General features: G+C 41.5%; 1 protein-coding gene and 1 long non-coding RNA gene across 4 annotated transcripts in view; one reads left to right on the plus strand and one right to left on the minus strand.

Annotated features, from left to right (window-relative positions):
- Window positions 1-4,426, plus strand: part of FBN2 (fibrillin 2) — a 235,461-nt gene extending 231,035 nt beyond the window's left edge. The window contains exons 64-65 of the mRNA XM_014859514.3: window positions 446-617; window positions 2,512-4,426. Of these exons, the coding sequence (XP_014715000.2) occupies window positions 446-617; window positions 2,512-2,886 (547 nt within the window). The 3' untranslated portion in view covers window positions 2,887-4,426. The remainder of the gene's footprint in view (window positions 1-445; window positions 618-2,511) is intronic.
- Window positions 1-16,666, minus strand: part of LOC123290122 (uncharacterized) — a 124,341-nt gene that overhangs the window by 62,298 nt on the left and 45,377 nt on the right. The window lies entirely within an intron of this gene.

The raw sequence follows: 16,666 nt of genomic DNA on the forward strand, positions 1-16,666 counted from the left end.
GAGCCACCTCCTTCACTCTTTCACTAACCAAAATAGGAGTTCAGAAATCTCAGTTCTTAAAGCAGAGAGCTTTGTTGCCAGCAGCCAGCAGAGGCTGCAGGCTTATGACACAGCAGAACTTCTCCAGCATTCTCTTTGGAAATTCACACTTTGCTTTTACCTTCTGGATTTAACTACACATGAGCGCTTCAGTCTAATTAGGACTGAAAATTGGGAAAGCCTGGGGCTCAGTCTCAGAAGAATTTTGCTGTTCAAAATAAGGGAAAATCTCGTGCATTAAGTGTTGAAGAAAAGAGTTACAGAGAATATTGGGTTTTTATGTTTATGAGCTTAGAGCTTGCTTACTTGCTTTCTTACTTCTGACAAGGCTGTACTGTAGCACTGGAAAACTATAGTCCAAGTTAACGATAAAGTCTAACAACACTTTGCATTTTGTTGCAAATAGCCACTGTGTCTCAGGAATGGGATTTAACAAAGGGCAGTACCTGTCCCTAGATGCAGAGGTCGATGAGGAGAACGCTCTGTCCCCGGAAGCATGCTATGAGTGCAAAATCAACGGCTACTCTAATAAAGACAGCAGACAGAAGAGAAGTGTTCATGAACCTGAAGCCACTGCCGTGAGTACACCTCAGTCTGTTTGGTCACCAGATTTTATCCGTCTGGAGTCATGTATGCCATGCAGTAAACATTTTTGTAGGTTTCAGCCTCAATGGAGCTGAAACTGTCTTGAAATTTAATGACTAAATTAATGGACACAAGATGGCAGAGACAAGCAAATTAAAATAAGTTGATTACCAGCTCAAAACACAAGGACTGGGGAAAAAGACTCTAAGATTCAGTTTCAAATCCCATGTATTAGTTTTTGATTTGTGCCAGAGGGCAATAAGATGTTTATATGGGAAATAGTTATTTTGAAATGATGCAAAAAAGAAAATTATTTTGAATTTATCCAGTTCTGTTTACATAAATATATAGTGTACACTAGGCTGATTTTAATTTTCAGTAGATAAGTCAACTAGGTCTTGTATTCTGTGACATTTATAAGATAGGTGTTCCTCCCATAAAATTTTTATCTGCAAATAATTTGTCTTTTGTAAGGAACTGAAGATCTGAATTGCCCGCCTCTGGCCTTTCTTCGCCATGAATGGCATTGAGCAGAGTGGTTAAAGGGCTGAGCCATAGACTTCCTGGTTTTGAATGTGTTCCCTGGCCCTCCCCACTTATTACCCGTGTTACACGGGGCATGTTTACTTAACTTCTCTCTGCCTCAATCTCTTCACCTATAAAATGGGAATAAAAATACCTTTGAAGGGTGACGAGGGCCTTAACTGAGCTGATACCGTGAAGTGCCAGGAACGGTGCCTAGCATCTCTATTGCACACGTTCCATGAATGCCACCGAGTAGTATCTGGAGATGCTCATGATTGCCCCAAGGATCAGGGGTAATACCACCCTCTTCAGCTAATATTCCTGAGAAGCTCCTCCACCAAAAACCCTAGTCATCGGCTAACTGGCTGTGTGAACTAGACAACTTGCTTCCGTTTTCTGGGCCTCAGAAACTTTCCTTATCTATAAGAGGAGACTTCTCTAGCCAAAAAGTCTGTGGTTCTATTTTCTAATGATGAATAGGCCAGTGTTACATTGACCTTAAGTAGACTAAGGTGCCTAAATGTTTAAATATAACCACTGAGATATATTCACCAAGTACCCGAAACTACAAATCCAGAAATTCTGGTTATGCAACCTTCCCATTGTAGAACTTGGGACGTGAGTCTTTCTGAACACTGAAGGGCACTTCTGGGCCACTGTAGCCAAGTTCTTACTTAACAGGCGCCCACTCAAAGCATTGGTTTTTTGTGCCTGTCTTACTGAAATAGCAGTCTTAAAGCTCCCATCCTGCTGGCCGAGTGAGACGTGGTTTATCTGGGCCCTGCCCCACTGGCTTCTACCAAAGCTGGTTCAAACCTGAGCCTGGAGGACTCTGCGGGTCCCTCCCTCTGCACTGATGGCTTCCATTAAACATGCTTCGCTCATGGTCTGTGCGCCTTACAAATCAAACCTGCGCTTCAGAGTGAAGATTCCTCTGGGGACCCCTGCTGTTGGATAACAGCCACGCTTCTTTTATTGACTCCAGCAAAAAAAAAAAGAAAAGTTTTACAATCATTTCCTAAATTGTCTTTTTTTTATTATTAATAAGCATGATATTCCATAAACTTATCCAAAAAACTTGCCATGTGAATGCTGTCTGTAGGCTCGGCCCTGTAACTTTACCTGGCTGAGGCTGAGTGAGAAGTTGTAAAGATTTTCAGGGCATGCTCCATGGAGCAGACCTTTTCTCCCAGCTGGCAAGAAGTTCCAGTAGCCTCCTTCACAAGCACTGCTCCGAAGGAGAGTGCAGAAAGGGGGAGTGACAAGTTGTCCTGTGGCTCCAGCCCCAGCAGCAGGTCCCTTGCGAGTCCTCTGCTTGTGCTGGAGAAGCTCTTCCCACATCGTTTCCTGTTCTTTCTCCAGGTTGAACAGATCAGCCTGGAGAGTGTCGACATGGACAGCCCCATGAAAATGAAGTTCAACCTCTCTGGCCTTGGCTCTAAGGAGCACATCCTGGAACTCATGCCTGCCATCGAGCCCCTCAACAACCACATCCGCTATGTCATCTCCCAAGGGAATGATGATGGCGTCTTCCGCATCCACCAAAGGAACGGGCTCAGCTACTTGCACACGGCCAAGAGGAAGCTAATGCCCGGCACATACACACTGGAAATCACCAGCATCCCTCTCTACAAGAAGAAGGAGCTTAAGAAACTGGAAGACAGCAATGAGGATGACTACCTCCTAGGGGAGCTCGGCGAGGCTCTCAGAATGAGGCTGCAGATTCAACTCTATTAACCCCTCACAGACTTGCTTCCAGGCTCAAATCCCTGCACAGCCGGCCTCTAGAAGCCTTTGAGAAATCAGTGACTAATTTTAAAGAGGAAAAAAGACAACTGTTGTTTCTTTCCTCCCTGTCTCAGACTTCAGAATGTTGACCCTCACAGGGAGGGATAACTTAGACTCTGGTGTGGCCAAAGATTTGAGTACAAAGGCAACCGTGGTTACTGTATTTTTTATATAACTTCACTTTAAAATATATTAAAAAAAAAAAAACCTAAATGTTCAAGAGATCAGCATATGGCACTAAATGCACAAAAATAATGTGAGCTTTTTTTTTCCTGTTAGCAGTCTGTAACACTTTGGGTATTTTGCTATAGTTGCTAATTAAAAAAATATAGATGTTTATTTATTTTTAATGCAGTAATATATGGAGAAATGAACAAACTATGTAAACAAAAAGGGAAACTCACTTGTTTTTCTTTAGATTTATAAATTTGAGCTATTTCTTTTAGAGGTGCTTTTTAAAAATTCAGTAGATTCAAGAGATGTTTCCTTTGGTTTTCTGCCAGTCGTCCAACTGGTACACATCTGATTATTTTAAAGAATGCCTCACAGAGCTGAATGGGCAGTGTAATCAATAATTTAAAAGATGAAAATGTCCTTAGATCCTTTCTAAAGGAGATCAAAGCCAGAGCAGCTCATTGTGACCATATCTCACATCACCAGACACACCAGGCAACGGAAGATGAAGCACAACCACTGTAGCAAAATACCTTGACTGCTTGGGAGACCAGTAGCGTTGCAGGCCAAACCGTACTGTATTTCCTTCTCATAACCTCAAGGAAGCACATGTGCTACCCACAACACCTCATTCTTACCCAGGGTGTGCTGCGTACTTGTGGTACTGTAGGCAGCTGAAGAACTGCCGGTCCTTTGAAAAGGAACTCCTGGCGTTCTGTAGTGTTTGGTGCTGTCTTAGATTAATGGTGCATTTATTATGTTCAAGCTATTTCAGGATTGCCATATGTGCAAACAAATCATGCAGTACAGCCAAGGAATATATGTTGTTGTTTTTTTTAAACCCATTTTTTTTTTTTAGAATTTTCATTAATACTGTAGTTATACACCATATGCCTCGTTTTATCATAGCCTATTGTGTATGAAAGATGTTTGTACAATGAATTGATGTTTAGTTTGCTTTAGTCATTTAAAAAGATATTGTACCAGGACGTGCTAGTAAGAGTACGTCTCCGTGTTCTTCTCAACCCAAGAACCTGTCCCTGGACCAGTGACCAACCTCAGATGTGAAATGGCCAAAGCACGTGCAGGCTCCGGGTTGTTCCTTCACACCTGTGCTGACCAAAGAGTAGTAACCAGTTATATCCAGTTTGGGGTTTTTTTGTTTTGTTTTTTAATAACTAAAAAAAGAAACAGTGTAAATTTGTAATCAAGTGTTTGTGAGGAAAAACTTATGGTTTTTGGTTTTGTTTGTTTTTGTAGGTCTATGTATCAAATATGACACTTTTCTTGCAATAAAGCTTATTTTTGGGGTAGTTTCCTGGCTGAGTGTTTTCTGGGAGTACAGCCCCTGTTGCGTTTGTGTGTGGACTGCGGCCTTTGCTTATGGGGAGCTGTATGAAAGTAGCAGAAGGAGAGCCACGTACATTTACAGGAAAATAAGGGAATGTTGTCAAATCTGCGATACAAAGTAAGCAGGAGTGTTCAGCCGACAATTACAATTTAAAGTCATATTCAAAAACAAGGACATAATCGAGGCCGGTAATTGTTCACTTCACAGATTCTAAGCCTCCTGGGCCCGGTCTTCCTAGAGAGCTCAACGTGCCTTCACTTCATCCTCACATACACTTTGAGTGCCACCCTAACTGAAGCACCCTAACGCGCCTCTGAGGAAACGAAAGGTTCTCTCAGAGAGCCTTCCTTCTGGAGGGTTTCCCTGAACTTTGGTTTTTACGCAGAAGTACATAGCAGCCATACCCGAGACCAAACGGCATCTTCACCAAAAATAATCCAAAGCTTCCTATCCCCTGAAATGTTACACACTTTCCTCCTTGGAGAAGTAGATAAGATAGGACAAGTAGTTTCACAGGAATTCTCTTGGTACACTGCTGAAATGAGCACAGAAATGTCTCAGGAGTTAATTCGATATAAAGTTTGAGAATTTGTGTGCTTAAATTTTTCATCCAAAGAGTAAGAAAACAAGGAAATATTATGTCTAATCTTAAGGCTGTTCCTTGCCAATCAGAAATTAGCTGCATGGAATAAGGAAAGTATTTGCCTTGGGGCATCCTTTAAAACTTAACATGCATATTCAGTTTCATCTGGCATCTATTACTGGTACCGCACGAGCACTGTAATATGAAATTACCTGGAACCAAATTTGACTCTTTGAGTGTTGAGCAATAGCACTCTTAGTTTAGCTTTAACCTGCCCTGGAGGAAGTTTGAGAAGCCACACTATTAGGGTGCTTCACACAGAAGAGAAAAGATAAAAGCTCATTAGAGGCTTTACACAGAAGAATGTACTAGAAGGAAATGACTACTTGGAGATGCTCCTTCCAGGAAGAACTCAGGCACCTCTGGTAGCTTTGTTGCAGTTCTCTTACTGTGAGCACCGACACAGCCAAGATTAATTTGTATCTCTCTAGTAATTAACTGCTAATGATATATCCTGTACCATTTTGTCATTCACATTAACTGTCTTGTCAGAAATTACCTTGGCTAAGTTACAGAAAACTTTGCACAAGAGTAAAGTATCATGTAAGCCAAGAAATGTAAACCAAATCCAGTGGATGCATGTATTTGTAATAATAAGCAGTAATTTGGTCTTCAGCTGACATGAATTCTCTTTCCACTAGCATTTAGATTTGGAGCTTTTTAAAATTTAGCCCTGTTTTGTACTTTTTTATTTTGCTGTTTACTTGTGGTAGATGAAAGTTGGTCACATTTGTGCATGAACATTGGAAATAATTCAGGGTAATATATAAGGATTTGACTCTAAATTCAAATGTCTGCCCTTTTTCACTATCTAGGAATATCAAATGGGATCATTCATACAATCTGTCCCTTCTAAACGCTTAAGGTTTTATTTGTTTATTATTTTTATTTTGTATCCATTGCCTTCTTGGTTCACAGAATAAATACTTGGGGTGGAGGGTGGGGAATACACCTCAAAATTACAGAGCCTTGGTCTATGAGAGCTGCAGACTTTCAGGTTGACATCCTTTATGCTTCAAGGATACCAGTTAATTCACATATTAAATTGAACAGTGAGGAATTGCTGATCTTTGGCCATGTTTAACCTACAAAATGGCAATTTCATATAGTTCAATTTAATATTTCAGAAATATTCCAGTTCCTCAAGAATAAACTGAAACTCTCCCTTCTCTTTGAAAGACAATCAATTCCATTCACTCCTTTCCCTGCAGCTGGTGGCTCATTTGTACTCCTAATTTATAATAGTCTGCAAGAGAATATACATAATTTATTCAGTCACTTTCTTTCATGCTCCAAAGACTTTAGAAAAAGTCTAAATTGCACATCTTTGGGACCTTGAGGGGATTACTGGAAGCTCCTTAAGGACAAAGACAAATACATTGGGAAAGATGGAAATATAGCACATTTAAAAAAATAATAAAGGGGAAACTTTAGGAATGTTTACTTCTAAAGAGACAGGGGTAAGATGGAGAATCATTAACACCCCACAGGAAGTGAGTGTGACAGCTGTGTTTGCACTCTCAGCCAGCCTGCCTTCAATATCTAGCTTCTGTTTCCTTTTTTTTTTTTTAAAGCGTGATTGCTGTCTCAAATAAATACAAAGCCGTGGTTTTCTTGCTTAATAAGTACATGTTTCTGACCCTAATTCTCCTTGAAAATCCCTCTGACGTACAAAGCAGGCGAGTCCTGAAATACAATGTACAGCTTATTAAATTCAGCATTTCAAACGCTGACGCAGTAGCACCTTGCAGGTAAAAGAAAGAGACCTTCAGATCAGGCCCACCTGAGTCTGGCAAGTAGCGGGTGGGGCAGGCTCCCCGACTCCCCTGCATCCGCAACCCCTCCGAGATCCTATCTACCCACTTTCAGATGTGCAGGTGGGTAGAAATCTCCCGGGTGTCCTAGTGTAACGTACAAGGCACTTCTGTTTGTTTATGAATGTCTAATTCGTTGTAAATAAAAGAGGAGAAAAGGAGCGACTGACGCTGCCATGATGCTGACATCACTTGGTAGCCGTGTTCAAATTCCATCTCCTCGACAAGCTGCACAACCGCCCTGAGCCTTGGTTTCCTTCCGGGGGCGATGTTTCCGCTCAGCGTGGCTGAGACGGTTGAGTGAGATGGTAGAGGCAGTGCTGTGAGCATAGGGCCCAGAACAGCAAGCGCTCAGTAACTGTCAGGTGCTCTCCTCGCTCCCCTCCGCCCACTGTTACTATCACCACCACTAGGAGAATGCACCCCATATTCACACAGAACTCCTTCCTAAGCATGGCCCTGAAACTAGCGCCCTCCAACGGAATCCTAGGACCACATCTAGGACACAGCTCCTAAGTGGTCTGCACCTCCAGGGGGTCTGGAAGTCCTGGTGTGGTCATGAGTCTTTACAGTCTCCACCTTGCTCTTCACTTGCTGGAGTCCGGTCCACAAACGCACACAGGGCCCTCACATCTACAGAGCCCTGGGAAACCAAACATGAGGGAGAACACAGACATCTGATAATCCCTTTTAGGATGATTTAGTGTGGTGGAATGTCAGAGCTAGCAAGACCTTTAGAAACCTACTCTTATGTACAAGTGAGGAAACTAAGGCCCAGTGTTGTAACCTAGCTAACGGGGCTGCTAGTTTCCAACAAGGTGAGACCAGAACCCTGGTTGGCAGGTTGTAGCCTGGTGCTATTCATACTTCCACTGCATGGTAAGCCTATTTGGATCTCTTTTAAACCCTGAGGATATAGGCCAGTTCCCATGGTTTTGGCTCACATTAAATCCAAAAATGTTTTCCAAGCACGATTCAAGCACTGCTTTTTGTTTTGTCTACCCCACCCTCTGTGTAACTGCTCCCTACCTCCTGTAGACCAGAGAGAGATTTGTGCACATGCTGCAATGCCAAGATCCTGGCTGCCGCAGAGCAGACCTCACTGAAATCATATGCTTCTCTAAAAGCACGCTACAGCCCTCGCTGTCAAAGGGTTAAACATTTTATTTAAACCAGACCTTCAAAACTTTAAAAACACATACACATTTGTTTTACTGAGAATGCTTAAGGAAAGCACACTAGTTGCTTGTGTTGCTTAATTGTCATTTTTCCCCCTTTTCCTGTGAGCCTAAAAAAGATATTACTAGATTAAGTTGGCTTACTTTTGAAAGAGCCAAGAACCAACAGCTCACATTAGTCATCCCCGTTAGGGCTGCAGATTAAATGTCAGGATGTAGTGTAGACATTTTCCAAAGGAAAACAGGAAAATGCTTTACATGATTTTTAGAGCAAACCATAGGGAAAGTTAACATTAACAGCCTTCCCCAGACAACTACTGCTACATGTGTGAGTTCCATTAACGAAATAGCACTAGATGCTATGTGTGAATGGCTAAGTCCTGAAAATGTGTCAAAAAAGCAGCCCCTTCGCCTGCTTAAGCTGCCTAAGTTTCTGCTTCTGGGTTTACTTCCTTCCTCTGCTCTATCTGGCTTCAGCAGCCCTGGACTGAGGGAGCCCATTCATGCAGGGGTGGATTTAGAGCCTGAGACCAGTGCATTCGTGAATATCGGGCCTGAAGCAGGGTCCTAAGACCCATGGCCATGTACCAGCACCTGGGAACTCAACCTGGGATGAACCTGCATCTTAGTCATTCTGGTAATTCACAGAGCCGAGGCCAGAAAATGTTCAATCAGTAAATGAAGGGGAGAGAAGAGTCTAAGACTCTCCACAGAGTCTACCACCTTGGGTAGTAGTGGACCACCACAGACCACCCCAGGGAGCTGGACCTCATCCAAGGAGTGGGTGGTTTCATTGTAATAATTTTACTGGAAATGTTCTGAGCAGATTTCTGGGGATCATTCTAGAGTTATCTTCCCTTCTCTCCAGGGGACTTTCTTGATTTATACTGCTTTTCTGTGCCTTTCTAGGGAGCCCCATGGATCTCACCTAGTGTGACAGCAGATTGAAGGCTCTTTGGGAAAGCTGACTGTAATTTGGATATGTCATGTGAGGGGACCTGCCCTAATCCAAACCTGGGCTGAAGCTGCTGCTGCTTCTGTGGTGGTGTGGGTAGGAGAAGAGGTCCAATAACTTCTCTTAGACAGGGATTACACAGTTCTTATTTTTGAAACAAATTGACTACATGAATATTTGTTGAGTATCTATTACCCAGTCATAAAAAGATTTTCCCTTCTAAAGCTTACAGTCATTTCAGAGAAACAAGGTATCCACATAAGATTAGAAAATGGTATGTGGTTAAGGGCCATAGACTTGGTTCAGAAAAATGGCCCAAACTTTTTCTTGGAAAAGAGAGGGGTCATTGAAATGTAGAGCTACTGGAGATGGTCTCCTAGAGATGATGAGAATTGAGCTGGACCTTGTAAAATGAGGCAGATTTGGATACAAGGTAGAGAGTAGGAAAGATTTCCTGGAAGACAGAATAGCATGAACAAATGTTGGAAGTCAATAATGTAGATGACATATTGGAACACAGGGGAAGAGCAGGCAAATGGGCCTTGAATGACAGTACTTGAAGCACAAAAGATAAGGTTATTAGGTAGGGCGGGGCTCAGGAGTTAGGACCCCTGAAGGCCATGCTGAGCCATTTAGACTTTATCCTGTAGTCAAATAGCTAATAAGGGATCATTGGTGTATGGATGAGAGTTGCTGAAAAAAAGAGGACGCAGAACCAAGCCCGGGGAAACTCTCGCATGTAGAAACAGAAGAGGAGGAGCTATCGGGGCACCGGAGAGAAAGGGAAAGAGCAGTAGTCGGAAAACCGGAGGAGAGGTGTGTCAAGGGTGCCTAGATAGCAAGGTGTTTGAGAAATGTATCATCAGAATTTTTTGCTAACAAAATCAAATCTTCTCCTTTCCCCCACATATCTACTCACCAGACCCTCCAATCTTCATGTCTTTCTTCATTTTAGTCACTTTGTTGCAAGCAAGGAAAAATCAAATCGTGTACATGATCCTTGTCCACATATAGATCTGAGAGGTAGCATGGCAGAGTGAGAAAAGGGTAGCCTTTGAGGCAAAAAGAATTTGTACCCTGGCTGCCAATCATTCACTGGGTGAAATTAGTCGAGTTATCGTAAGTTTTCTGAGTCTTAGTTGGTGGCACATCTGCTTTTTCTAAATTTCCAGCGTTCTTTCCCAGTTCTTTCTGTGACAACATACCAATTTTGCTTTGGGTGACTATTCAGCCATTATCGTGTACAGTCATGTGGGGACTTCAAGGATCTCCACGCGCCGGTTGGATTCCTTCTCCCTAGAATTTGAGTCTTGAGAAGAATAATTCAAGTGCAGATAACAGGTCTTACATTCATCCAAGAAGCACCCCAATGAAACTGTGGGTCGGTTCCTGCCATCAAGATCCCAGGAGCTGATTCATTCTATCCTCTTTCTAAGTCTGGTTCTTCACTTTTCCCAAAATTCTCTGAGCTATCCTTGCAATCAATTACTTTTCTTGTCAGAATAAGCTGTTGCTTGCATCTTAAGAACTCTAATATCTACCCTACTCCAAGGATTGTTATGAGAATTAGAAGTATGGAGAGCTGCAAGCTCAGGGCCTAAAATCTAGGGCATGTAGTAGACCAACAGCTGCTTTAAAATTGAAAAAATTTTTTTTAATTTTTGAGGAAGATTAGCCCTGAGCTAACTGCTGCCAATCCTCCTCTTTTTTGCTGAGGAAGACTGGCCCTGAGCTAACATCCATGCCCATATTCCTCTACTTTATACGTGGGACGCCTTCCACAGCATGGCGTGCCAAGTGGTACCACGTCCGCGCCCAGGATCCGAACTGGCGAACCCCAGGCCGCCGAGAAGCAGAACGTGTGAACTTAACCGCTGCGCCACCGGGCCAGCCCTCTTGACATCTTTAAAGCAGTTTTTTGGGGCTGGCCCTCTCAACATCATTAAAGCAGCTGTTTGGGGCCGGCCCTCTCAACATCATTAAAGCAGCTGTTTGGGGCCGGCCCTCTCAACATCATTAAAGCAGCTGTTTGGGGCCGGCCCTCTCAACATCATTAAAGCAGCTGTTTGGGGCCGGCCCTCTCAACATCATTAAAGCAGCTGTTTGGGGCCGGCCCTCTCAACATCATTAAAGCAGCTGTTTGGGGCCGGCCCTCTCAACATCATTAAAGCAGCTGTTTGGGGCCGGCCCTCTCAACATCATTAAAGCAGCTGTTTGGGGCCGGCCCTCTCAACATCATTAAAGCAGCTGTTTGGGGCCGGCCCAGTGGTGCAGCAATTAAGTTCGCATGTTCCGCTTCTCGGCAGCCCAGGGTTTGCCAGTTCAGATCCCGGGTGTAGACATGGCACTGCTTGGCATGCCATGCTGTGGTAGGCGTCCCACGTATAAAGTAGAGGAAGATGGGCATGGATGTTAGCTCAGGGCCAGTCTTCCTCAGCAAAAAAGAGGAGGATTGGCAGCAGTTAGCTCAGGGCTAATCTTCCTCAAAAAAAAAAGACCAAGAAGAAGGAACCCTGAGTTTTCTTCAGTCCCGTCACCTGTGCCCTCTGTTACCATGAATAACTAAGCCAGAATGGGTCCACAGTTCACAAGAGCTTGGCCGCTTTCGTTCATTGTTTCTTGCTCCTCCCTGTTTCTCTGGCTTGGGCAGGATGGAGCTGGGCAGGGCTGCACTGGGCTCAGTCCAGAAGAGGTAAACCACAGCCAGGCCTGTTTCTGAAGCACATGCTGGAGAAAGGTGGGGTCGGCTCTTCCCAGGAGCTAGTTTTTATGCATTTCATAAAGGACCAAGGTAAACTGCAATAAGAAGACCCATTCACGGTTCCTAAGGATTATGCCCAACAGCCCTAAGAAGGGTGGAAATAGCCCATCTAAGTAGGAGAGAGATAAATGCTGTAGTTGTATGTCAGCCGCTTTCATTAATTCACTTTCTTTCCATGCTGTCATCCTTTGCTTTTCCTGCAATGTTCTGCTACGCTGTTCCATGGGCTGATTGGGCACATGCATGTGAAGCTTTGTGTAGAAAAATAATTACACAAGACATTTTTGAAAGAATAAATGCATTTGGCCTAACAAAACCAATTCACATCTTAAAGAGCCAGCTTCTCCAAATGCCAGTTATGTCAACTAACTATTTCTCCTTGTCTCCTTGGCCATGCTACACACAAGTGGTTTTCAGAATAGAAAAACATGCTTTCCGGTGTCTGTTTTAAATTTGTTTTTATCTACTTTATGTGTCTAACTTTGTGCTAGTATTTGTTTTACAGGAAAAACAAAACGGTAGATATCAACCATGTCCCTGAACGTTTATATATCTATAAGTTCCCTCTTGCTGTTGATAATAAAAGCGATTCTTTTTTATAGCATATATCTTGTCCATAAACCTACAAACATCCATTTCCCTCATTTCTTTCAAGTCTCTTTCAAGGGTTGATGAAGGGCTAGCCAGTGACATGTGAGTGTCCCTCCAGGGTCCTCCTAATAGCATCCATTTCTCCTGCAAGGAATCTAATTGCCTGATCGCTCTTCAGAAGAGGAAACTGAAATCATGCTGGAATCAGAGAAGCCAGGTTGAGGAGCTGTGTTTCTAGCCCCTGGTCCTGACTCCATCCTGACAAGCCCTCAAACAAATCAGGCCTCCTAATGGAACATCCCTGCCTGAGTATGAGGCAACCCAAGAGTAAGACAAGTGCCCATTTTCCCCACTGAGGCTATTAAAAAGAAAGAGTAAGAGTGAGCGTGGGGCCAAATTGAATCTGTAAATTTTAGGAATTATATAAAATAATTTTTACTTTCTATTTACCAATTTAGTTACACACCTATTTAAAAAGTGCATCGTATCTAAAATACTACATTGACTTAATATATTTTATTTCTCTACACCCACATTTTATAAACCAATTTTATTTAAATTCCTTGCATGCATCTTTGACCTGTGTATGTTCAGCACTTTTGAAATCATTTAACACAGATTTCCAAAGCATGCTATCCCCAGTGTCACCTAAATTGTTTGAGATACAGTACTTTTCAAGTGAGGATGTGCTGCAAATTTTTCCCAAGCTACAAGTGCTCGTTTGCATGGTATTAGGAGAGTTGGTTATTTTCATTCATTCTATAGATGTATATTCAAGATCTACACAAAGAAATCACTCACCGTATTTCTTTTTTAAATGATCATTAGAAAATGTCTTTAAAAGATCTGAAACTAGCAATTATGATATCATATTGCAGGAATAATTACTTAATCTGTGTTAAATTTATTTCCTCAAAAAAAAAACACAGATCTATTAGGCAACCTTTATAAAAACCAAAGTTATCATTGATTGAAGTCATTTCAGGATAATATAACTTCTTTAAACCTTTACTTTATTCATAATGATATCATTAGGTGTACACCCCATAAAATAAGGAAATTTTATAAAATTAACACATTAAGCAACACCTTGCATTATATGCTTGGCCAAATATAGTAACTATCATAAGCAACATTTATGTGCATTAATAAGTAAACCAAAGCATAGTAATTAATTAAACAATGTTCATATACATTAACAAATCAACAAAGAAACAATAATTTCATCGTTGGAGCTTATTAATATATGTTTCATGGGAAGAGGTTTTCTTGTCTCATTTTTTTGAACCCAATCTGAGAATCTTATATTTTTTTAAATAACATTTATTTTATTTTTTATTTTTTTGGCTTGAAGAAGATTGTTGCTGAGCTAACATCTGTGCCAATCTTCCTCTATTTTCTGTGTTCGATGCTACCACCGCATGGCTTGATGAGCAGTGTGTAGGTCTGTGCCCAGGATCTGAACCCAAAAACCCTGGGCGGCTGAAGTGGAGCACATGAACTTAACCACTACCCCACCGGGCCAGCCCCAAAATAACATTTATTTTTAATTTCTGAATATAAAAGTTATTTAAAAAATTCACTATGGAAGATTCGGAAAATATGTTATGGTAGACAAATTAATAGCCCCCCCACAATGTTCACACCCTAATCCCCAGAACCTATGAATATGCTACTTTACACAACAAAAGGGACAATGCAGATGTGATTAAAGCTAAGGACTTGAGGATGGGGAAACTATTCTGAATTGTCCAAGTGGGCCCAAAGTAATCACATGAGCCCTTAACAGCAGAGAATCTGCTATAAACTAAATGTTTGTGTCCCTCTCAAAATTTATATGCTGAAATCCTAACCCCTAAGGTGATGGTATTAGCTGGTGGAGCCTTTGAGAGGTGATTAGGTCAGGAGAGTGGAGCCCCCGTGAATGGGATTAGCACCCTCATAAAACAGTCCCCAGAGAGCTGCCTCACCCCTTCCTCCATGTTTGGACACAGCACAAAGACAACCATCTCAGAACCAGGAGGTGGCTCTCACCAGACACCGAATTTGCTGACACCGTGATCTTAGACTTCCAGCCTCTAGAACTGTGAGAAATGAATTTCTGTTGTTTAAAAGCTACCTGGTCTATGGCATTTTGCTATAGTAGCATGAACAGGCTGAGAGAGAACCTTTCGTAGTTGTGATCAGAGAGAGATGTGGAGATAGAAGAAGGATCAGAGAAAGCACTGTGGAAGAGACTCCACCCATCATTGTTTGCTTTGAAGATGGGCAAAGGGGGCTGTATTCATTTCCCAGAGCTGCTGTAACAAAGTACCACAAACTGGGTGGCTTAAAATAATATAAATGTATCGTCTCATAGTTCTGGAGTGTAGAAGTCTGAAATCAGGGTGTCGGTGGGGCCACACTCCCTCTGAAATCTCTGGGGGAGGATCCTTCCTTGCTTCTTCCTAGCTTCCGGTCGCTTGCCAGAAATCCTTGGCATTCCTTGGCTCGCAGCTGCAGCACTGCAGCCTCTGCCGCCAGTATCACGTGGCATTTTCCCCGTGTATATCTGTCTCTGTGTCTTCATACAAGGACATCAGTCACATTGGATTAAGGGTCCCCTCCCCTCCAGTGTGACCTCATCCTAACTAACATTTAAATTACATCTTCACAGATTTTATTTCCAAGTAGGGTCATATTCACAAGTTCCAGGATTTAGAGACTTCATCATATCTTTTGGGGAACACAATTCAATCCACAAAAGGGCCATCAGCCAAGAAGTGTAAGTGGCCTCTACAGTCTTGAAAAGGCAAAGAAATGCATTCTCCCCTAGAACTTCTAGAAAAGATCACAGCCCTGCCAACACCTTGATTTAATGATACCGTGTCAGACTTCTGACCTATAGAACTATTAGATAATAAGTCTATGTTGTTTAAGCCACAAAATTTGTAATAATCCATTACAGCAGCAACAGAAAAGCAATAGTTAAGTACTTAAAATTTTTATAAGGAATCTTTATTAAAAAATTATTTTCAGCAAATAGTGCTTAAATAACTGGAGATCCATCTTAAAAATATAAACCTTGCCCCTATCTCACATCATACACAAAAATTAACTCCAAGTGGATCATAGATCTAAATGTAATATCTAAAAAAGTAAAGCAAAACTATAAAAGACAAAAATTAATAAATTAGACTTTGCCAAAATTTATAACTTCTGTTCATCAAAAGACATCATTAGGAAAACGAATAGCCATACCATAGGCTGGCAGAAAATGTTCACAAAACATGTATCTCACAGGGCTGGTGCCTAAGATATATAAAGAAATGCCAAAACTCAATAATAAAAAGAAAATACAATATTTTTAAATGAGCAAAATATTTGAACACACATTTCACAGTTGAAAATATACAAAAGGCCAATAAGCACTTGAAAAAGTGTTCAATGTAATTAGTTATAGGTGAAATGAAATTTAAATCCCTAATATGACACAATTACACACCCACCTGAGTGGCTAGAATTTAAAACACTGACAACAGCAAATGTTGACAAGGACAGAGAACAATGAGACTATAAATTGTTGAATGGAATGTAAAATGTTACATCCTCTTGGGAAAAGATCTGACACTGTCTTATAAAACTAAACATACACCTACCCTATGACCCAGTGATTCCACTCCTAGGTGTTTACCCAAGACAATGAAAACATATGTCTACAAAAAGACTTGTAAAAGAATTTTCATTACAACTTTATTCATAACAGCCCAAAATTTGGAAAATCCCAGATGTCCATCAATAAGAGAATGGATTAAAAGAACTAGCATATTCATACAAAGGAATATGACTCAGCCATAAAAATAAACAAACTACTGATAAACACTACAACATGGATGAATCGCAAGATGTTATGCTGAGGGAAAGACACTTACATAAAAGAGTACTCACAGAATGATTTCATTTGTAGAAATTCTAGAATAAGCAAAACTAATCTATATTGGGGAAAGAAATCAGAAGACTGGTTATCTGGGATCCATTAATAGATCACTTGGCTACTGTGAGGTGAACACACTCTAGGGGGAAAAGGGTGGAAATCAGGAAGGCAGTTGAGAGGCTATTGTAATAATTCAAGTGAGAAGTGACAGTCGTTTTAGGCAAGTCCTTGGCAATGGAAGGGGTGCTCTGACCCAAATCCTGCCATTTTTTTAATGCTAGATTTTTTAAAATAAAAATACATTTCTTCTAGTTATCTAAAGAAAGAGCTCTTTTCAGCAGCCCCCACG

Source organism: Equus asinus, chromosome 9 (assembly GCF_041296235.1).
Source record: "Equus asinus isolate D_3611 breed Donkey chromosome 9, EquAss-T2T_v2, whole genome shotgun sequence".
Classification (NCBI taxonomy): Eukaryota; Metazoa; Chordata; class Mammalia; order Perissodactyla; family Equidae; genus Equus; species Equus asinus.